The following is a 24,250-nucleotide window of genomic DNA, read 5'->3' as shown; positions in this document are numbered from 1 at the left end:
AGCTTTAAATCTGAGCAGACTAAGATCCTAAAGCTTGCTTATATGCATGCGCGGGTTGATGCTGCGGTGTAAACGTTTGTATATTGCATGTTGAACTCCTGCATGTCTCTTAATAAAGATACTGTTGTTTAAAAGGATCTTTGCCTTGCCACTCGCCATTCAACAAATCAATCAATCAATCAAAATTTATTTGTATAGCACTTTCAACACCATAACAATGGACCAAAGTGCTTTACATGGTAAAAATCATTATATAAGTCATTATATACACAGTATCTCGGGAAAACATACCAATCATACAGCAAAAGCCTTAGACAAAAGGAAAGTCTTTAATTGTCCTTTAAAACTACCCAAAGTGGGAGCCAATTTCAAAGACAACGGTAACCCGTTCCATAACACAGGAGCTGCCACGGAGAATACACAATCTCCACTATTACGGAGGTTATGCTACAAAAAACAGCATTTACTGTTTGTTTCTGACACAATGCACGACTCGTGAGTCACTTGCGAGTGACTTACTTCCGTTTGGGAGGAGTATAGCGCTGACGTATGTGGCTTGAACAACCACATTCATTTACACCTGTCCAGTTTTATCTGAAATGCATCCCAGCCCACCTCCTGAAGTGGTTTGCCTCCAAGCAGCTTTACAGGAATGGAAAAATATAAATTATAATATAAATTATAATTTTATATTTTCATTAATGAGCAAGTCTAAATCAAATAACAAAAAAATATTTTTTTCCTAAAAGTAGATAAACATTCAGATAACAGGTGGTTATTAAAAAAGGTACATGCTTCCTGTTTCCTCAGTTATTAAAAGGATACTAATGAAATAAGACTCATTACTGCTCATCGATCAGGGTTATAAAGCCGTCAGGTAACATGAAATCCAGCATTCTACAGTCACACCTTTTACTGCTCAGAGGTATAAAGAAAAAGCCAAGTGCTACATCATGAGCTCTACAGGCATCTGTACACACATTAAAATGTTTAGAACAGACATCTGTGAAGTAGTTTGGTTTGGAAATGTTTACAACAGTCAGAAATCTAGTGAAGTAGTTTGGTTTTTTTGGAAGCAGAGTTTCTATGTGCTTTATACATTCTGACAGCTTCTGCCATAATATAAGAGGACGTTGGAGGACAGTTTTAGCACTCAGGTTATAGGTTAGGTTTTTAAAATTCAAGTTGTTTGTGTTTATAACATGCACACGTGGGTGAACACCGCAGAGGGCGCAGAGAAAGTACCAGCAACAAAAGCAAGATTCCAAGATTGTGCTTGGATACTTATTAGAAAAACACAGATTATCTTACTACATGGAACATGACATTGTGACTAACATGGCAATCTTGGCAAACATGGTAAACATGGAGCACACATGACTAACATAACTTCAGTGATACCTCGAGATATGAGTGCTTTGACATACGAATTTTTTGAGATATGAGCTGTAATTCGACCATATTTTTGGCTTGAGATACGAGCATCCGAGCCGCCAACAACAAAGATCCCCAACAACCACGTGTGCTCTGTTTCCCCCGCCTCAGCTTCCAGCGTCTCACTTGGTTAAAGTCTATCTGCGGATCTGTAATGTTCGGATCCATTTTAAGCGTTGGATCCGTTAAAAAATTTGAACTTGTGCACCGCATCCGATATGCTGACCGGACAGGTTTTTATTAAAACGACCGGCAGATGTTAGTGAGGAAAGAGTGACAAAAAAATCAAAAACAAGTAAAGAGAAAAGCGATGAAGAAAATTAAGCAAAATTAATGTAAAGAAAACAGAAATTGTAACAATTAAGTTCAGTTAAGTTAAGAGAAATCAAGCATTGCGTTAGTTCTGGCAGGCCACGTCATCAAGCGTGCATCAGCTGTTAATCATCTGTCCACGACGCGCATCAATCCGGTTACGACATCCATATTACCCGGACATTTAAATTCCCATTCCCTTTCTAGCGCTTCGCTGCTGCTGCGACTTAAACTCCCTCCTCCAACCCCCGACTTCACCATGCCGGAACCCGTGTTCGTTGTACCAGTTTACATCATAAATCTCCACATATTTTTCTCTCTCTCTCCCTCTCTCTCTCTAATTATTTAATTATTTATTTATCCATTTATTATTTTCCTTTCCTATTTTTAACTCTATTTTTAACTTTATGCATGATTAATGGTTCTGTTATACGGGGGTCTATTCTATTTTCTAGTTGCTGCTCTCCCCGCTCTAAATGAAGTTTAGTTAAGTTCCATGGGGGGCAGGGTGGCTTAGTGGTTAGCACGTTCGCCTCACACCTCCAGGGTCGGGGTCCGATTCCCGCCTCCGCCTTGTGTGTGTGGAGTTTGCATGTTCTCCCCGTGCCTCGGGGGTTTCCTCCGGGTACTCCGGTTTCCTCCCCTGGTCCAAAGACATGCATGGTAGGTTGATTGGCATCTCTGGAAAATTGTCCCTAGTGTGTGATTGTGCGAGTGAAAGAGAGTGTGTGTGCCCTGCGATGGGTTGGCACTCCGTCCAGGGTGTATCCTGCCTTGATGCCCGATGACTCCTGAGATAGGCACAGGCTCCCCGTGACCCAAGGTAGTTCAGATAAGCGGTAGAAAATGAGTGAGTGAGTTAAGTTCCATTTAAGTGTAAAGTAGCCTTAAGAGTGCGAGTAAGTGAACGAAAGTGAAAGTGTAACTCCTCCACCTGTTTACTCCTCCCTCAACAAGTTTATTTTTTTAACTTTCTCTTTTATTACTGTATGTTTTTATACAATATTTGTCATTTATAAATACAGGTACGGCACGGTGGCTTAGTGGTTAGCACGTTCGCCTCACACCTCCAGGGTTGGGGGTTCGATTCCCGCCTCCGCCTTGTGTGTGTGGAGTTTGCATGTTCTCCCCATGCCTCGGGGGTTTCCTCCGGGTACTCCGGTTTCCTCCCCCGGTCCAAAGACATGCATGGTAGGTTGATTGGCATCTCTGGAAAATTGTCCGTAGTGTGTGATTGCATGAGTGAATGAGAGTGTGTGTGCTCTCTGATGGGTTGGCACTCCGTCCAGGGTGTATCCTGCCTTGATGCCCAATGACGCCTGAGATAGGTACAGGCGCCCCGTGACCTGAGGTAGTTCGGATAAGCGGTAGAAAATGAATGAATGAAAATACAGGTACTGTACATTTTTCATATTCAAAACACATAAACAAAACAACTGGAGTGGAATTTTGCGAGCTGGAACGGATTAATGGGATTTCAATTCATTTAAATGGGGAAAATTGCTTTGAGATATGAGCAATTTGAGATACGAGCAAGGTCACGGAACGAATTAAACTCGTATCTCGAGGTATCAGTAACCATAGTACTGATAGTAACTTACTCTGTGAACCTAACCTGGTCTGGAGCAGGTTTTCTTCAGCAAACCCAGAGATTCTTTCGGTCTCCTCCCCTTTTTAAAGAGGAAGCGATGTTTAAACACCTCATTCATTGCATTTTAGTTACGCAGAGAGCATCAAAGCAAATGAGGGATGTGGTAGCTCAGAGGTTAAGGTGTTGAACTACTGATCAGAAGGTCATGGGTTCAGGTCCACCAAGCTTTTGTGGATTGCTTTGAATTGCTCAGTTGTATAAATTGAAATAAAATATAAGTCACTCTGGGTAAGGGGGTCTGCTAAATGCCGTAAATGTAAAATGAATAAAATGGCGTGTCCTTTTATGGACGATCCTGTTGATGAAGAGTCTGTGTTAATTCTTTTGAGCCCATAGTGGATTATTGTCACACCCCTATTCATTTTTATTTGAGCGGTACCGTTTTTCTTTACAGTCAATAAGATCCATAATCTCATCCATCCTTACATCAGCCATCGCGGCCGTGCTCTTACATCCGAGCAGATGCTTTGCGTTGCCTTACGTTTCTTTGCAAATGGTAGTTTTGTGTATAACATCGGGGATGCAGAACATATTAGTAAAGCTACTGTTTGCAGAGCGGTCAGGAAAGTGCGCCTCGCTCTTAAGCGCTTTCTGACAATTTTTGTGTTGTTTCCTGATAAAATAAAATACTGTTCTTCCAGTATCACCTCTGATATTATAACAGTTGGGAATTTACTCTTAAAATAGTTCTTAATTACTATCTACAAATTACATCTTCAAACAAGTCTAATTAGATTAATGTAATAATTACTGTAGCTAATAACTTCTGTAGAAAGTATTTGTCTACTTACTAATTTGGTCTACTTACTTATTAATTACTTTCTAAATCCCAAATCAACCTCAACCACTTGAACAATAAGGAGAGACAAGAAACTGCACTTCTAATGCTTTCAAATTATATAGAAATTATATATTATATATACATGTACATATACATGGTGACTCGTTATATCTGCGCTCCATTGATAATGGCTTTTTTTAGTTGTGGTGCACGTGCTTAACTCGGAGTCAGTCAATTTAGAGTTGATAAAACTAACTCTTTTCAGCTGTTCTGTAACCAAAAACTCAGAGTTTCCCATCTCAGGGTTTGTCAACTCAGAGTTCAAGTTTAAACTCAGAATTGGTTGAACCACCTTTCTGAAACAGACCCCTGGTCCTGACAGTGGAACATATATTTTCATACACTCATAGAATTTTAGAACATTATTATGGCTTTTTCCCAGAAATATTGTGACCTTATTCTTAAAAGTCTTTGAATGTTATGTAACTGCATGAAGTCAGTAAATGAGTCAGTTTCCATGAGCTCCTGACCTGTTGAAACATGTTCATGGTACATCTGTATTGATTGGGAAACTTAGTCAAAATGTGTAAATTCCTCCCACATGTACTGGCTGCGTGTCTGCAACATTACAGAGAATTAAAACTAGTGTGTTGATTCCTAGCTTAAGTTAAAGAGGTGTGTCAACAGCTCTGAATGTATTGGCCTTTTTTCAGTAACCTGTGTGTGAGTGTGTGTGTGAGTGTGTGTGTGAGTGTGTGTGTGAGTGTGTGTGTGAGTGTGTGTGTGAGTGTGTGAGTGTGTGAGTGCGTGAGTGTGTGTGTGTGTGTGTGTGTGTGTGTGTACAGCACTACGGGTACTTGATGCCACATGTACTGTATGTTCAGCCAGTTTCTTCCTCATTAATTGTCCAAAACATGTTGAGATTCCCATGAAAATTACAACATGAGTAAATACCTAATCAGAGTTTTGCTCCTGTCATTTTTCTGACAAATCATGTTGAGTCAGTCTTGTCTAAGACAGATACAGTCCTGACTCATTTAATGGCTAATTCAAAAAGACTGATTAATCAGCGTAACATCTTTAATCTGGAACATTGTTATTCATTGTAGTCCTACAACAGCAAACTGATTGTCTTTATTTTGTTTTGGCAGTTTCTCCAAACCTCCACTGCTTCTAATCTCATTGGATGGCTTCAGAGCAGGCTACCTGAATGTTTACGGAGACAAGCTTCCAACCATCAAGAAGCTCAGTATGTATTATAATTCATTTCTGTCCGATGAAAGTTTTTTTAAATAAATAAATATGGAAAGACTTCACTGCAATAGGAATCCCATTTAAGCATTTTTTCTTGTCTGTATATAATGTATTTGCACCCTGAAGACATTTACTGTCTTTAAGATACAAGAAGTTATTTGGAAAATCCAAGGAAAACATTTTTGGTTGTCTTTTCAGGACAATGTGGAACTTCTACGCAATATATGCGTCCCGCTTATCCTACAAAGACCTTCCCCAATCATTACACCATTGTAACAGTCAGTATAGAGCGCTCTCGCATTTTATTCAGAATAAACCTTTACCAAAATATACTTTCATATATAAATACATAATACAATATATTTTTCACAGGGTATGTATCCAGAGTCACATGGGATTGTGGACAATAAGATGTATGATGTTAACAGAAACGCCAGGTTCAGTCTGAAATCAGGGGAGAAGTTTAACCCGTCTTGGTACCAGGGTGAACCAGTGAGTATTTCAGACCATTCACATATTGTGAGTTTGGACATATGCAGGCTTTGTAGTTTTCATGAAACAGACACACAGTATATCAGACACACAGACAGTCTCACAGACAGACAGACATACAGTCACACAGACATACAGTCACACAGACAGACAGTCACACACACAGACAGTCAAAGATCTTAAGATCTTTACTGATATTCTTAGGTTTCTGGACCATAAGCTAAAATCAGACACCATTCATTTTATTGTGGTGTTATCTCTATGTTGATTGGAATGTCTTTGGTCTTTATCTTTTTAACCTTCTGGCAGAAGAAACTCTGAAGTTCAGTCAAATTCTTCATACAGTAATTCTTCACAGCCCCTTTTTATTAGCATGAGCTGTGAAAAGCCCATGAAGTGATCACCACATTTTACAGAATATCGCAGGTGCGCTTCCTTGTGTGGATGTTTTATCTAGAATATTTCTTTACTTACCCTCTTATTTGCCAGAGCACGATGTCTGGTCCTGAATTGATAAACGCTGAAAGATTTCTTTTTACACTGTCACGTTATTATGTCGGTTAATATATTACAAACTATCAGTCTGAACTGAACAAAGGAAACACAGAGTTGATGTACAGAGACGGTGAATAAATCTCTATAAATTGGCCATTTAAATGTATATTTTTTATTTAAATGTAATACCACATCTTCTATTCCTCCTTTGTAATAATGTTATTGTGTACATTGTCGTTATTTCACTGGCTCTGAGACTCTATTAAGTCATCTACTGCAGAAAATGTGGTACAAACACACTCTGACGTCATTCAGACCAGCTGTAACATGCAGAAGAGGAGAAGCAACAGTCTATACAACATCCTTTAATCCTTCATAAAGACAGCATATAATTTACTGAAACACAATCACAGTTTAGCTGAGGAAGAAAAGAAAGATCACAGAGTCAATGAGCGTGATTCTCAGATCTCAGACATCAGAGTAAAAGACAGAAACAGGAAGAAAAGACACAAATGTGCTACTTTCTATTTCTGAAACCTGGCAGCTTTCCACCTGTTTTAGAGGTCTATATAATTGCACACACACACACACACACACACACACACACACACACACACAAAGAGCTCCCTGTTTTGAAAGAAAATGTGCTTGTGGCTGTTTATACAGTAAGTGGATCTAAATAAAGACTGAATGTCTCTAAGGCTCTCTAGTGGCTGTGTACCTGTACTGTTCGTAACTCCGCCCCTTTCTGTTAGTATGTGCAACTGCAGAAGCCTTGGTGTATCATATTAAGTCACATTCTAGGTTATAGGGCATGTCTCAGCAGGGGTGTGCCTCTCAGTAGGGGCATGTTTTTTAGCAGGGGCGTATCTCTCAGCAGGGGTGTGCCTCTCAGTAGGGGCATGTTTTTTAGCAGGGGCGTATCTCTCAGCAGGGGTGTGTCACTCAGTAGGGGTGTGTCACTCAGTAGGGGTGTGTCTCTCAGCAGGGACGTGACTCTCAGCAGGGGTGTGTCTCTCAGCAGGGGCATGTCACTCAGCAGGGGGCGTGTCTCTCAGCAGGGGGCGTTCCTCTCAGCAGGTGTGTGTCACTCAGCAGGGGTGTGTGTTTCAGCAGGGGTGTGTCACTCAGTATGAGTGTGTCTCTCAACAGGGGTGTGTGTTTCAGCAGGGGTGTGTGTTTCAGCAGGGGTATGTCTCTCAGCAGGGGTGTGTCTCTCAGCAGGGGCGTGTGTATCAGGAGGGGTGTGTGTGTTTCAGCAGGGGTGTGTGTTTCAGCAATGTGTCCACTGTCTATCTGCTGTGCAAATTCAGTCAAGATCACAGTTTTCATCCTGACCAGAAAGGCTTAAAAACTTTACAATGGAACTCAATCGAACTTTGTTGTCCACACCAATAGACAGTTATTTGGTATCTCATTCCTGTAATCCCTGTGTTTTGTGTATTTCCACATGTCAGACAAATAAACATATACAATTCATTTTATAAAGAGTTCAGTGCTCAAAGCTAGCTGGTAAATAGCATAACTACACCACAGATGGACCATAATTGTTATGACAATTTTTATGAGGCAGATGTCCTCATCCATAGACACTTACTTTTATATAAATCTGTGCACTTTAAGGTTAAGGGCCTTGTATAAAGGCCACAAACTGGCAGTTTGGTGGTGCTGGGATCTAATCTCACAACCTTTTGATCAAAAATCTATTGACTTAACTAATCAGTCACCACCAAGTTCTTTACTCATGAGACTCTAATCCTAATTATAGAAATTTAACGAATTAATAAAAAAAACTTCAGAACAAGCAGCTCAGAGTTGGTTTTAGCATTTAGTAATCTTTTTAAATCACTTGTGTTGAAGATGGAGTAGATGTATGTTTAGAAATGCTGTGGTGTTTATCTGTGGTGTAGGTTTGGCTCACTGCCATGAACAACAACCTAAAGTCTGGGACCTTCTTCTGGCCTGGATCAGATGTACGTATTAAAGGACAGTATCCAAATTTGTATAAAACCTTTAACAGGTAAGTGTGTTTTAATTCTTTATCTCAATCTTAATCTTTTCACTGATCATCGTCCTAATTGTTTTGTTTTATTGAATATGCACTGCATGTCAGACATTTGGCGACACCAGCTAATTGCATCCTGTTTTAATTAATGTGTTGTCATTATCATTATAAACACTGAGTGTTGTAGGATTATAAATAATTTTTTTTTACAACTATAAACTCCAATCAGATCATGCTGAGGATCTTCAGCAAAGCATCAGTAATTTTTTTTTTTTTTATTATTTCTTTTGAGTTTTTACTTTTTAAAAAAATCATTTTATAATTAATAAACACATTACAACAAAGTACGATTAGACCTCAAGTACCAGTCGGTCGTTTTGCGAGTTCTGCCACTGATCTTAAAAGAGATGTCCCCAAATTTTGAACATTCATTCATTCATCTTTTACCACTTATCCGAACTACCTCGGGTCACGGGGAGCCTGTGCCTATCTCAGGTGTCATCGGGCATCAAGGCAGGATACACCCTGGACGGAGTGCCAACCCATCGCAGGGCACACACACACTCATTCACTCACGCAATCACACACTAGGGACAATTTTCCAGAGATGCCAATCAACCTACCATGCATGTCTTTGGACCGGGGAGGAAACTGGAGTACCTGGAGGAAACCCCCGAGGCACAGGGAGAACATGCAAACTCCACACACACAAGGTGGAGGCAGGAATCAAACCCTGACCCTGGAGGTGTGAGGCGAACGTGCTAACCACTAAGCCACCGTGCCCCAATTTTGAACATGCAGTTCAAAATATTTAATGTGAAATACATTGTAAAGGCACTAATTATATGTTATTGTTACATTAGAGATATTCCATTTGAGGAAAGAGTGCAGACCATTTTAAAATGGCTGAATTTGCCACCAAGAGAAAGGTAATTGGATGTCTTTTATGTACAAACAATAGTGTGTGCGTGTGTGTGTGCGTGTGTGTGTGCGTGTAAAATTTATTTCTTTCTTTTTCTAAACTGAAGTACAAATAGCGTTTTACTCCCATTTTACATGAAAATGTCAGAAGGCTACATTCGGCCTGGTCCAGGACTTTTCACAGCGAAGTTAGCTTGTGTCTGTAGACTGAAAGTGTTTGCTTTATTACTAGCTTTATTACGGTGGCCAGGAAGAGCAAAACAAATTAACAAATCTGAAAACAAATTAACAAATCCCAAAACAAATTAACAAATCCCAAAACAAATTAACAAATCTCAAAACAAATTAACAAATCCGAAAACACATTAACAAATCTGAAAACACATTAACAAGTCAGACAACCCGGAAGCGGTTGGTATAGTTTGTGAATGGAAACTTACCGATCATCGGACGAGACACCTTTCATTCACCTGTATATCTTTAATGACAGTTGTCTTGTCCAATGATCGGTAAGTTTCCATTCACAAACTATACCTACCTCTTCCGGGTTGTCTGAATCGGTCCACGAAACACATTAACAAATCAGAAAACACATTAACAAATCAGAAAACACAACGACATTTCAGACAACCCGGAAGAGGTTGTTCTAGTTTGTGATTGGACAAGACACCTGTCACTCAAGGTATACATGAAGTTCAACAGTCTGCCGCAGGGAAAAGTTGGAATGGATGGATGGAATGGATTACTGTGGATTAATTCTGTTATTTTCTTATATTTAAACGGAGAACTTTACACATTACACATAAGATTCCATACCTGTATATCTTGAGTGACAGGTGTCTTGTCCAATGATCGGTAAGTTTCAATTCACAAACGATACACTACCGTTTCCTGGTTGTCTGACTTGTCGTTGTGTTTTCAGATTTGTTAGTGTTTTCAGATTTGTTCATTTGTTTTCAGATTTGTTCATTTGTTTTTGGGATTTGTTAATTTGTTTTGGGATTTGTTAATGTCTTTTCGGATTTGTTAATTTGTTTTCAGATTTGTTCATTTGTTTTCAGATTTGTTAATGTGTTTTCGGATTTGTTGATGTGTTTTCTGATTTGTTAATTTGTTTTGCACTTCCCGGCCACCGTACTTTATACCTAATATGTTGTCTGCAGGCTGAAGGTTTATTTATTATTTATTTATTTTAACAGGTTTAAATAAATTCTCACTTAAGTTTTAATTGAGTTACACCTCCTTCCAGGATTGATTAACAGTTAATCATGACCTAAATGAGTACTGAATGTATTAAAATTATATTATAATTATATCATTCTCTACTTCTTTAGGCCAGACTTTTACACTTTATATTTGGAAGAGCCAGATGGATCTGGACATAAGTTTGGACCAAATAGCAATGAGGTATGCTTCCAATTGGATTATTATTATTATTATTATTATTATTATTATTATTATCATCATCATATATTCCACTGAGACACTGTAGCCTGTATTACATATTAGGAAGAAGATGATGAAATACTGGTTATATAATGTTAACTTTATGGAAATTAAATAAATAAATAAGTGGAACTCAGTGAACAGAATTAACCAACTAATTGTACAAAACTCCCATACAGAAGTGCTAGTCATTTTAACTACCAATTTAACTAACACTAACATGTGGTAGCCTAGTGGTTAAGGTGTTGGGCTACCAATCGGAAGTTCGATTCCTACGTCCACCAAACTGCCACTGCTGGGCCCCTGAGCAAGGCCCTTAACCCTCAATTGCTCAGTTGTATAAAATGAGATAAAATGCAAGTCACTCTGGATAAGGGCATCTGCTAAATGCTGTAAATATAAATATATAACGCTCATAACATTTCAAAGTACAGCCTGGTAAACAGGTTTTAGTTTATATATGTGCAAAATAGCTGAAAGTCTAAGAAGGAGCTTGTAGCAGTCTGTTTTTTTATGAAATGAATTAATTGATGTAAATGAATTCAAACCTCTTCCATTTGAAGTCTGTGGTATGTAACACTCCTGATGGACACGGAGATGATGTAGTGTGGTCAGATTTGGCAGCTTCATCTGTACCTGTGGGTCTGACCACACAAATGATTCCCCAAATAAACACTGTGACCTAGAAACGCTTCTACACCAGAAACTCTAGCACACAGGACCTGGATGTTCTTAGGTGAAAAGAAAAGGTCTGTGCTTGGTTTATACATAAGCCATCTGGAATGGCACCAACTCACCTCTGAGGTGTATAAGCCTTTTTCATCATGCATCACTCTGTGACATTGTTGAAAGATGTGTTATTTTGTACAAAAGAAGGTATTCAGACTATATTCAGACAACCCCAGATACTATCAAACTTGTCACTTTTGTAGGAGACGTCAAGGGTTTATATTTAGTTTCACTGTGAACAGATTTTATTTCTTTATTGTCTATCCCTGTTTTTCTAATGTTATTTTTATTTAATTATTATAAATAGAATTATTTAGATAATATAATATAATTATTATTATATTGCTGAGAAACAGTAGGTCCTTAATTGGAATTTTCTGCCACTTGGTTTCCTCTTGCCATGAGAGGCATTTTTAATGCAAATAAAGTTAACTGAAAAAAATCAGTTCATTCATTCATTCATTCATTCATCTTCTACCGCTTATCCGAACTACCTCGGGTCACGGGGAGCCTGTGCCTATCTCAGGCGTTATTGGGCATCAAGGCAGGATACACCCTGGACAGAGTGCCAACCCATCACAGGGCACACACACACACTCATTCACTCACGCAATCACACATTAGGGACAATTTACCACATAAAAAAAATTCCACAAATAAACCACATAAACAAAAATTTTTTTACACATAAACACTTCTAAAATAAAGACTGTTATGTCCACTAATTAGGGTTGAAATAGATTAATGATTATAATAATACTCCATATTTTGCCCTTAGAATAGGAAAGCTGCAAATATGCTGGAATAATAAAGCAGATTGGAAGGTGGATGTAGCTTCAAACTACAGAGTGGTAGGTAGTTTTTGTGTAACTCTGTGTCTGACTTTGTAACTGATTTAGTCTCAGTGTCACTAGAGACATTGTAGTTGCTGCCATCTCCGCATCTCCATCATTATCAGGTGTATATACAGGCCAGGGCTGGTCCTCCATCATTATCAGGTGTATAACCAAGTCAGAGCTGGTCCGCCATCATTGTCAGGTGTATATGCAGGTCAGAACTGGTCCTCCTTTACTGCCGTGTTTATACAGGTCAGGGCTGGTCCTCTATCACTACCAGGTGTATATACAGGGTCAGGGCTATACCTCTGTCACTATCAGGTGTATATACAGGTCAGGACTGGTCCTCCATCACTATCAGGTGTATATACAGGTCAGGATTGGTCCTCCTCTACTATCAGGTGTATATACATGTCAGGGCTGGTCCTCCATCATTATCAGGTGTATAGGCAGGTCAGAGCTGGTCCTCCATCACTGTCAGGTGTATATACAGGTCAGAACTGGTCCTCCTTTACTATCAGGTGTTTAACCAGGTCAGAGCTGGTCCTCCATCACTACCAGGTGTATATACAGGGTCAGGGCTGGACCTCTGTCACTATCAGGTGTATATACAGGTCAGGGTTGGTCCTCCATCACTACCAGGTGTATATACAGGCTCAGGGCTGGACCTCTGTCAATATCAGGTGTATATACAGGTCAGGGCTGGCCCTCCATCACTACCAGGTGTATATACAGGTCAGGGCTGGTTCTCTGTCACTATCAGGTGTATATACAGGGTTAGTGCTGGACTTCTGTCACTATCAGTTGTATATACAGGTCAGGGCTGGTCCTCCATCACTATTAGGTGTATATACAGGTCGGGGCTGGTCCTCCATCACTATCAGGTGTATATAAAGGTCAGGGCTGGTCCTCTGTCACTATCAGGTGTATATACAGGTCATGGCTGGTCCTCTGTCACTATCAGGTGTATAAACAGGGTGAGGGCTGATCCTTCATCACTATTAGGTGAATATACAGGTCAGGGCTGGTTCTCCACCACCATTAGGTATATATTCAGGTCAGGCCTGGTCCACAACTGCCTCAGACACCAGGCTACTGTGGTTTCCCCATTCTGCCAGTGTACACATCAGAAGCATGACATCATATTGACCACTGGCTGATATTAGCTTTAGTGGGTAGTTTGGGCATGATATTAATGTGATCTGTTTAATATTGAGTCCAAAATTTTGCTCTAAACAGATGACTAATGAAAGTGTAAAACTACACCAGGTTACGTATGTAACCCGGTTAACTGAGAAGGGAAATTGACGCTACGTCAGGGCTGATGCTATGGGAACGCTTCTGTGAGGAAGTTGTGTCTGAAGCTCTGTGTGCAAACACGCCAATTTAATGGCTCGTGAAGGACACGTGACGAAGTGATTACGCGCCAGTCCATATAAAGTCTATATAAGGGCCACATAAGGGCATATAAGGGCATCTACGTCACATTACCCCAGCTTCTTTGTCTTCAGGAAGCACTCTGTGTATGTGTGTCAATTTTTTGTCCTGTCTGTTAAGTGCAGGGAGAGAAAAAATATATATATTTTAGGGAAAGCTAGGCGAGAAAAACAATAAAATGTTGCAATCTAAGCATTTTAAGAGATGCGTGCATCCGTGCCCCCGCTTTATCACGGGGGACAACACGCACTCTCTTTGCATTGTTTGTTTGGGAGAGGAGCATGCCTTGTCGGCTCTCAAGGGAGCCGGCTGCGTGCATTGTGAGGGATTCCCTCAGCATACTCTCCGATCCCGCCTGGCTATATTTTCAGCTTCGGCTGCGCCTCATAGTTTGGGTCCCACATCTGCTGAGGTGGTGTAGCGACTTCGATCATGGGGTTCACAGGTTGAGTTAGTGGAAGCGGAGAAAGAGATGGGTATTTCCCTTTCTTTTTCCCTCTCCCCTGACTCCGTTCGTTCGGTTTCGGGAGCTCGCGTTGCGATTTCCCCTGACCCAGAAGTGAGCATGCTGCTTTCCGCGTCGGGCTCTGAGGAGCTGTGCGGGTGCGGGTGCGAGCGATGCGGGTGGCGAGGGGCTTTCCCCCTCTGAACAGCCGACACAATCAGTGGCGTTCGAGGAGCTCCTCGAGGCGGTGACATGCGCTGTCTAAGTTAAAATCAGATTGGCCTGGAGAGGGTGTTAATGTCGTCCGTTCTAACCTAGATGACCGCTTTCTAACTTCAGGCCGCAGGCCACCTTCACGCAGGAGGCTGCCGTTTTTCCCAGACCTCCATGCTGAGGTTTTGAGGTCTTGGAGAAATCCATTTTCAGCGCGTATTTTTTCTCCTGCCATGTCTGACTATTCAGCCATTATAGTATATTTATTTATATATTTATAATATATTATTATTATTATTATTATTATTATTATTATTATATACATTATAATATATATATTCAGGGCTTGAAAGCCATGATATGGGGCGATGACTGGGATTGATGTATGGGCTATCTCTCACCTACATTGCCCGCATGTTGGAAACCTGCATTCCATCCAAGCCTTGTAGGACTACTTCTGCCCTTGTGTTTAAGGCCTACACAGCAGCAGGCCAAGCAGGTGCGGCCCATGGCACACCATGGCAGTTTTGCAGGCCTACCAGGCTGACCTGCTGACAGAGCTCAACGGTGGCCAGGGGTTGGGACCTCAGGTGGTATCTGAGCTCCACCGAGCCACTGACTTTGCGCTCCGTGCCACAAAGCAGACGGCCCGCTCCATAGGCCGTGCAGTGGCTGCACTGGTTGCCACGGAGAGGCACCTGTGGCTCAATTTAACTGATATTAAAGATAAGGACAGGTCCTCTCTCCTGGATGCCCTGGTGTCACCTCAGGGCTTGTTAAGCGATGTACTGTTGTCGACAGGCACCAGGAGGTAAAATGCCAGTCGGCGGCGTTCAGGGAGTTTCTCCCTCATCGAAGCAAGCAGCCTGGGTCATCTTCCAGCCTCACCCAACCCCCTACTAGCTCACTCAGGGCAGTAAGGAGGGTTAGTGTGGCTGCCCGTGCCCCCCCGTCTAAGACTAGGGAGGCCGGTCAGCATACCCGGGCCCAGACCCAATGCCTGAGGGCTGGGGTTCCTAGGAGCATCCCATTCAGGAAGGCTCCCCCTACTGCCTGCCCCACCGCCTCCAGCATTTTGGGGAGCAGTAGGGTCTGTGCCTGCTCCTCTTCCTTGCATGGATCTCCCTGGGTTAGCACCTGCCAGTGTGCTGTTTCAGGGCACCCGGGAGGTCTGCACGAGTTTGACACCACTATCAGACAACCGGGCAGCATGGAAACTTCTGCCAGGTGTGTCTCAGTGGGTCCTGGGTACTGTAGAAAAGGCTACAGGATCCAGTTCTCCTCCCGTCCTCCATGTTTTCAGGATGTTTTGCCCCTCCCTGAGCGGGACTCTGGCTTTACAGCCGATATTTCAAAAAAGATTGTTCCCAAGAAGGACAGGGGGCTGGGTCCGATTTTGGACCTGCGGGCTCTGAACTGTACTCTGAAGACTTACAGGTTCAGGATGCTCACGCTCAAGGTTATCATGTCCCAGATCAGGTCCAAAGACTGGTTTGTGACGATCGACCTTGAGTGCGCTTATTTTCACATAGGCATTCTGCAAGAGCACAGGAATTTCCTCAGGTTCACTTTTGGGGGCAAAGTGTACCAGTATTGTGTTCTTCCTTTTGGCCAAGCCATTTCACCACGCATGTTTACAAAGTGCATGGACGCTGCCCTGGCACCGTTGGGTCTCCAGGCCATCCGTGTACTGAATTACCTGGACGACTGGCTCATTCTGTCCCAGTCGAAGGCTATGGTGGCCAGTCATCGAGATGCTGTGCCTGCCCATATGAGGTCTCTAGGCCTCAGGTTGAACCCAGAAAAGTGTGTGCTTTCTCCTTCTCAGAGAACCACCCTTCTGGGGGTAGTTTGGGACTCCACCACAATGCGGGCACATCTGTCTCCCGCTCGGGTGGCTTCCATCTTGTCAGCGGTGAAAGTTATTCGGCTAGGCCGAGGCCTCTCTGTCGCCGAGGCACAGAAGGTTCTCGGCCTCATGTCGGCAGCAGCCAACGTTTTCAGTGTTTGGGTCTGCCTCACATGAGGCCATTCCAGCTCTGGCTAGGGGGTGCGGGCTTTCATCCTCGCAGAAATCCCCTCAGGGTTATAAGGGTTATGCGCCGTGGGCTTCGTACCCTTCTTATGTGGAAAAGACCCCAGTTCCTGGCCTTGGGTCCCATTCTAGAGGCGTGTCACAGTCGCAGGACTCTTTCAACAGGCGCCTCACTTTCGGGCGGGGAGCAGCCTTGGATGGCCATCCTGCCCAGGGTCTATGGGAGGTCCCCTATCTCTCATGGCACATAAACTGCCTCCAGATGAGGGCTGTGTTTCTAGCATTGAAACACTTTCTTCCACACCTCAGGGACTGCCATGTCTTAGTACAGACGGACAGCACTGAGGTGGTTCCCTATATCAATCATCAGGGCGGTTTGCGTTTGCGCCCCCTTTTCAGGTTGGCACAGCAGATTCTGCTCTGGGCAGAGACCAGGATCCTGAGAGTGATTTTCATTCCAGGGTATGCAAGTCGGGAGGCAGACTTTGTGTCGAGGCAGGTGCTGAGGCCCGGGGAGTGACGTCTCCACCCCCATGTGGTGGAGCGAATTTGGCAGATTTTCGGCCGGGTGGAAGTGGATCTGTTCGCCTCCAAGGAGTCGACCCACTGTCTGCCGTGGCTTTCCCTCTCTCATCCGGCCCCTTTGGGCCTGGATGCCTTGGTATGGACCGGTTCAACCTTCTGCTAGTTGCCCCTCATTGGCCCTCTCGAGTTGATTCACGGTCCTAGCCTCCCTCCTGAATGGCTCTCCATGGGAGGTTCTTGTCAGGGAGGATCTCCTCTCTCAGGTGCACGGGGCAATCCTATACCCCCGCCCCGAGATGTGGGAGATTCGGGTCTGGCCCCCGAGGGGACCAGTTCCTAGAGGCAGGCCCCTCTGAGGTGACCGAGACTCTACTGAATGCTAGGGCTCCATCCACTACGAAGCTATATGCTCTGAAGTGGAGGCTTTTTCGCCTCTTTCACTGTCAGGATCCAGTTCACTGCCCGGTCGGTACAGTGCTGGAGTTCCTGCAGTCTTGTTTTTCTTGGGGCCTGTTCCCCTCTACTTTAAAGGTGTACATGGCCACCATCGCTGCGAACCACGAGCCTGTCTTCGGGGCCTCCTTGGGTAGGCACCCTCTGGTCTCTCGTTTTCTGCGTGGTGTTAGGCGACTGAGGCCTTCCTGCAGACCGCGCCCTCCTTCCTGGGACCTCTCTGTGGTCCTGGAGGGGCTGCTTGAAGCCCCCTTTGAGCCCATGGAGTCAGCCTCTGAGAAGTTTCTGACCCTGAAGTTGGCTCTGCTCCTAGCCTTGGCCTCTCTCAAAAGAGTGAGGGATTTGCATGCCTTGACGATCCCTCGAAAGGGAACTGCTAGTTTTTCGGTTCTGATCTCTTTCCTGAGATTCTCTCTGCTTTGGCATTACAACTTTTACACATTTTTTTCACCACTAAGAATTTCTACAACCTTCCTTATAACCTGTACCAGTTCCTGTATTTTTCTCTTTCAATATTCACTTGCCTCTAAAAGAGAACATGTTTGCTTTAAGAGAGCAAATGGAGACTTTTCTCATCAGATCTGCTTAAAAACCTCATCAGGCTGTGACACCAAGGCTGTGTAAGTAACAATTGCAGTGTTCCAACATTGCAAACCACGACCTCATTCAGTGTGTGGAGTGATGATTAGGTAAAGATTACTATTTTTCTTCTGTCAGTAGTAATAATTTTATTTTGAGAAATGTGGACTTCAGTCATTCTTACCTGAAAGGACACGAGACACAGCCAGATCTTAGAGAGGACAAGAAACAGTGAAAGATTCAGTAGAGGAAGGTCTGGTGGCCTCAGGCAGAAGCTGTGATCACTCAGATGAACATCATAATGAACATCAGCTCAGTGGCATAGTAACAAAGTTAAAACTTCACACTAAAGACCCTCCACAAGAGTAATTAGAGTAAAACTCTAATGGAAGTCATGAAATGTCAATCTATCATATTGAGACTGTGTCTGAAAGTAAAACTCAATAAACTATATGTAGAAATTCTCAGAAAGTTTGTTTTTGGCTAAATACATCCAGCACATCAATGTCCTCACATGTGTCATGATATTTTTACCCTTATTTTTCTCCTCCCCTCCTTTTCTGATTTCTCTGTGCACTTTCGTTTCTTTGCTTCTCTTCTCACATTACAAAAGGGTGGAATAATGGTTATAATAGACTGACAATAAAAATAAATCTGAAAGAAAAAGACAGCTACAGAGTACCTCTCTGCCCAGCATTTGGTGTCACTGTTAACTTCCTGAGAGAGAGAGAGAGAGAGAGAGAGAGAGAGAGAGAGAGAGAGAGAGAGAGAGAGAGCTGCCAGTCATGTTCATTACTATTTCTGTGATTGGCTGTTAGTTACAAGGTTTCCACCCCTTTTGAATCCTCACAGTCATCATCTGGAGAAACCACAGCGATCAGGGTCCCCATTCAATCTCTTTCTGCCAGAGCAACTGGAACTTCCTCCCTCCCATGTTTGAGGAGGTCATGTTGGTCTAAATGCCTAGCATTTTCTCTTTAAATTCTTATAGCCCGTTTCTGGTGTAAACTGTCTCGGTCAGGATTGTCTATTATTGAGCTGTTGCAGCTTCTCCCGAGGGACATGTGAATCTTTGTTCTCAGGTCCAGGATGGACCAAAAAGGTTTCAGATCCCAGTTTGGGAGATTACTAATGCCTCTGCTATGCTATATATTCATGATATTGTTCTCAGAAGCACTATTCTGTTATATAGTCCACCAGAACTAATATAAAGCAGTTTTTTCGTGCTATTGAGTCTAATTTCTCAACATGACAAGGAGGGAGAAGGTATTTGGTAACAATGTATTTGGGGTGACCAGCAGAATCCTGAGTGGATTTTCATGACAATATGCACACCGCTGCCATTACCATAGATCATGACCAGTGAAACCTACATAGCATAAAAATGTTAAAGTTTAAAATTAAGTTACTATGTTTCTATACTTCTATAAAGCTGCTTTGAGACACTGTCCATTGCTAATAAAGGTGCTATGCAAATTAATTGAGTAGGACACCTTGCCATTAGCCAGACTAGATGGAGTACCATGGGACTGCATTACGCTTGGAAATGTCCTAGTTCTCCAAGGCAGGACCCTGTTTCAGCTCTCTGGGACTCAGTGGAACCTGACGCTTGTGGAGAAATGGTTGTCAGACAGTGGACATACTCTGATGTTCCAGCTGGTAGATGAACTGCTCCAATGCCCAAGAAAAAGACAGAGAGAGACAAAATAGCTTGTTAACAAATAAGCAGCAGGTGTGGCAGGTTACCTGCCCTGTCTCAGTACTCCATAGTGAAGGATTACAGACTCCTGCCTCAGAGAGGTTATTGATTCCATACAACAGGGAAAATACTACATTTTGATGTTCTTGATTATGTGTTAAATAGCAAGGTCATTGAACAAAATGGATGAATTAAGACACTACTTTTGATTGCGTGAGTGAATGAGAGTGTGTGTGTGCCCTGCGATGGGTTGGCACTCTGTTCAGGGTGTATCCTGCCTTGATGCCCGATGACGCCTGAGATAGGCACAGGCTCCTTGTGACCCGAGAAGTTCGGATAAGCGGTAGAAAATGAATGAATAAATGAAGACACTATTTTGTTTAATTGTTAGTGTTTATATATTTTAAGTGTTTTTTTCTGCGATCTTCACAAAGCCTCATGGGATGGAGCTGATATTTCAGATGTGTTTTAATGTTCTGTTCTTCAGGATTCACTGAGTTGTGTGTGACTTCTGATCATCGTCCTTTGAGTAAATGACAGTGCAGTGTTGTAATAGAGTTTGTGTGCAGTTAAGACCAATTTGTTGTGTTGATCTGCTCCAAATTATCAACAGTGCAGCAGCAATTTGAAGTTTTTGTTCATGTGTAATGCAGTTCTTGGTCATTCAGATTTTTACCTTATGGAGGACCTGATTAATGGTCTGTGTTTTAGTCCATTTCACAAGTTTACATCCACAACTGATATGAAAGTTGCATTAGTACATTTAATTTAAACACGTCTCTAGATTTTATGTACAGTGAGTGTGATTATTTTTGGTACTGACTGGATTAAGTTCCAGTATAAAGTCTCAGACGGATGTTGGTGCTAACAGGAAGGAGGTGTGATGGTGCAGTGTGGAACCTCACTGACTCTCAGGCTACGATCCTCAGCACAGACTTCGATCCAGTTGGTTACGAAAACAAACTGTGTTAATGCAATTCATTTAATTTACATGGAACCAATTTTTTTTGTCATTGTGACTGTCTGCTCCATAAACTTTAAATAAATCATGCTTTCATGCATGTCCCACTCTCACTATACGCATTATAAAGTGATCAAACATGAAATCATCTTTCTTAACAGAGAAGTCACAATCATTTCTGTCACCTTTTGTGGGGATTGTGTAACAACTCCACAGCGTGTCTGCGTTTTTAAAGGTCATGTTTTCCCTTATTGACATAATGCATTTTTAAAATGATCAGATTCAGAACAATTAATTTCACTAATCAGAGCAACACTGAACAGCAGGTGATGGGAATGCTGATGGGAGGTGATTTGATGAGAGGCGTCTATAAAATCCTCAAATGATATTCAGCAGTAAATTCAAATGTCATATACGAATGTTGAAAGACTTTTTTTTATATTAAACGAATTTGTTTGTTTTAGGTGTTTCATGCTCTATTGAAAGTTGACCAAATTATGGGAATGTTAATGGACGGTCTGAAGCAGCAAAATCTTCATAAATGTGTCAATCTGGTTCTTCTGTCAGATCATGGTAAGTGATCATACAGTCAGTCTACATGTTGCTTTAACTAGTGCATCTGCTTCAAATTGGTTTGTCAGCTTATACTGAATATAAACCACAAAATTCTTGTGTGTGTAAGAGAAAGAGAGAGAGAGATTTCTTTATCAAATCATCAAGCAATTATGTGACACTGGAAGAAGCAGAGAAAAAATAATTTTAAACAACTGCTTAGAAGGAAAAATCACTCCTTTTAATGACATGTTGGTTGGTCCTACATTACCCACAATGCCTTTCACTACCTGCTGATAATGGTGCCAGTGGGAGTTAGCACCCATTGTAACGCAGACTTTCAGTCTGTCCAGCTTTCTCAGACCTGTGGAGCTTCAGAGTATGTCAGAGCACTAACATCTTCTGTACTCTGTATTTGTTCTGTTAAAAATCACCAAAGCCTTACACCTGAATGCCAGATGTGTATGTATATGATGTATCTTCATCAGCAACTCACCACCACCACCATCTTTACAAGACAACAGAGCAGTGTAGCTTAAAGACTGATCACAAAAAGAGTGATACTCTGCAGGGTTCCTCAGGGAGCATGTGTTTCAGGATGATCCAGTCTTGGCTCAATCCTGTCTCATGCTGTTAATGTAATACACCCTTGGAGGCACATCATTCAGTGATAACTGGTGAGCAGGAGAGCAGAAGTCAAGCCACTGACCTCTTTTGAGATGGCATAATTTTAAGAGATGTCTGTCACAGCAGATCTGAAGCCTGTCTGTCAGCTGGCCTAGGATGATCTGTACCCCTGCTGGGGTTGTCTGAAATCAGGTGACACAATTCAGTGTTTGGTTCGTTCCCTGTGGCCTGAATATAACCACGGACATGTTCTTGTGCTCCTCAGTTGAGCACAAGCAGGAAGGCTCAGAAGGTGTGAGCTATAGTAGAGACATCTATAAGATGATTTTAACCGAACTTAGTCTACTGTCAAGCGAATCATCTGCACTGAGAAAAGCGTTTCTTGTTGGGTTTTTTTGCAGCTAGCAGCCTGATTAGCAGTAGAAACCCAGCTGGTGACTGTCCTCTGGCATGACTGGAGCTAATATTTGTCTGGCGTGACATGTCCTCTGGCACATGTTTATGTCCAGTGTTTCAGAGTGAATGCAGTGCAGTCTACTAGGCTTCCTAATCCTCACAGCTTGCGCTCACTGCGTTTGGCTCGCAGGTCTGATTCAGTACTAAATTGAAACTTGTGTGAAGTGAGAGCCAGTTAGTCTGAAAATTTACTAACTGAAGACCTGCTTAACATATAACAAAGGACCCAGGTGCAGTGCAGCAGACAGACATCAGTGTCATCTTTGCATTAAGAGACTGTGTTTGTGTCCAGGACAATCCAGGTTACTGCACCTGAGCACATAGACGTAGTGTTTCTGTGAAATGGTGACGTAATCACTCATACACTGCCATAATATCTAGTGATCTGATTATATTTTATTAATCAGTGTGCAAGTTTGCAGTTTAACTCTTGAATAGTCTATTTTTAAAAGCAAAATTGCATGAGAATTTACTCTCAATGTCAGGAACGGCAGTAGCCATGGTGAGGATAAAACCTGACCCGAATGCAGGGATAACAACGCACAATTTAATAACAAAAAACAAAGACGGGGGAAAAAATCACAAAAACTAGACACCCATCAGAACAAAACAAACCGGTTACATAAAATAACATGGTCTGAGAGCAGACAAGGACTCGAAACTAGATGCAACACAGAGGAAATAAATAGACAGTGATTAACAGGTATTTAGGAACAGGTGAGTCCAGACGTGAAACGAAACACGTGACAACGCGAGAATGTCCAAGCAGTGTCCTGACACTCGATGTATTTAGTATGCAAAGAGGATGTAAATTAAGTTAAGGAGCAAAATATCTAATTCCAGACTCTGAGCTTTTTATGTGGTTGTTGCTGTGACAATTAGGAATGGAGGAAGCTTCGTGTGAGAGAGCTGCTTATGTGTCATCATACCAGACAGACACTGATGCTTTCACCGTCATCCAGGGTGCTGCTGCACGAGTCCAACCCAAACGCCTCCCGGAAGACTTTTTTACTTGTAAGTCTCAGCTCCATCACACAAAACGTATGCATATGTGTCCTGAGCTGCAGAAACTGTACAATTAGATTGCATTGTTGCATGTTTGTGTATTGGTGGTACAGTGATTTTTTTTCTCTGTTTTGTCCTCTGACAGTCAACTATGAAGAACTAGTGAAGAATCTGTCTGTATGAATCTTTTAATTATGGACAACTAACACGTATATTAGTCTGAGCTTTTTCAAGATAACGCATCTTTTATTCTTTCTTTTCCCACTCCATGCATTTGAAGTGCAGAGCTCATGATCAGCCGATGAAGCCTTATCTAACAGAGCACCTTCCGAAACGATTGCATTTTGCTAACAATGTCCGTATAGAAAGAGCTCATCTCTACATGAGATCTAAGTGGCAAGTGGCCATGTAAGAATACACACTTTTTGTCACTGACTGCTGGTTTATTTTTTTTTAACATTTCAAACACAGATTTAAGCATTGAAGTCTTGAAATTGCATTCATCATTGTCTTTGTGTCCCTGTTTTTTTTCCAGCAAGGAAAATGAAATTAAGTACTGTTCTGGAGGTTTCCATGGTTCAGATAACACCTTCACAAACATGCAGGTCAGTGTAGTGTGTCCTATTTACTAAATAATGAGGATAACACTTTATCATTTATATTGATGGGGCTGCATCCTGTCTGCTTTTCTTGGTTTGTCTGAAAGCTAATAACTAAAAGGACATGATTGAACTCATCACAGTGCATCTGATGCCCAGTACTTACAGCTGCAATGTAATTAAATTAATACAAATATTATGCCATTAATAATTAGAAACACACAACACAATGGTAGATAGGAGCTCTATAAATCAGTTATAGACGTTTTCTCTATGTTCTCTGACTCACCTGAATATGTCTAGAATAG

General features: G+C 42.0%; 1 protein-coding gene across 2 annotated transcripts in view; it reads left to right on the top strand.

The window, feature by feature from the left end:
- The window catches only part of enpp1 (ectonucleotide pyrophosphatase/phosphodiesterase 1), a 53,197-nt gene that overhangs the window by 20,073 nt on the left and 8,874 nt on the right, over positions 1-24,250 (top strand). For both annotated transcript variants that reach the window (XM_060882646.1, XM_060882644.1), the window contains exons 4-14: positions 5,330-5,427; positions 5,631-5,710; positions 5,805-5,924; positions 8,330-8,439; positions 9,288-9,353; positions 10,680-10,752; positions 21,168-21,276; positions 23,221-23,352; positions 23,489-23,520; positions 23,624-23,751; positions 23,879-23,948. In XM_060882646.1, the coding sequence (XP_060738629.1) occupies positions 5,330-5,427; positions 5,631-5,710; positions 5,805-5,924; positions 8,330-8,439; positions 9,288-9,353; positions 10,680-10,752; positions 21,168-21,276; positions 23,221-23,352; positions 23,489-23,520; positions 23,624-23,751; positions 23,879-23,948 (1,018 nt within the window). The remainder of the gene's footprint in view (positions 1-5,329; positions 5,428-5,630; positions 5,711-5,804; positions 5,925-8,329; positions 8,440-9,287; positions 9,354-10,679; positions 10,753-21,167; positions 21,277-23,220; positions 23,353-23,488; positions 23,521-23,623; positions 23,752-23,878; positions 23,949-24,250) is intronic.

This window comes from Tachysurus vachellii, chromosome 12, assembly GCF_030014155.1.
Source record: "Tachysurus vachellii isolate PV-2020 chromosome 12, HZAU_Pvac_v1, whole genome shotgun sequence".
NCBI classification, from domain to species: Eukaryota; Metazoa; Chordata; class Actinopteri; order Siluriformes; family Bagridae; genus Tachysurus; species Tachysurus vachellii.
This window is presented reverse-complemented; position numbering and strand designations above follow the sequence as displayed.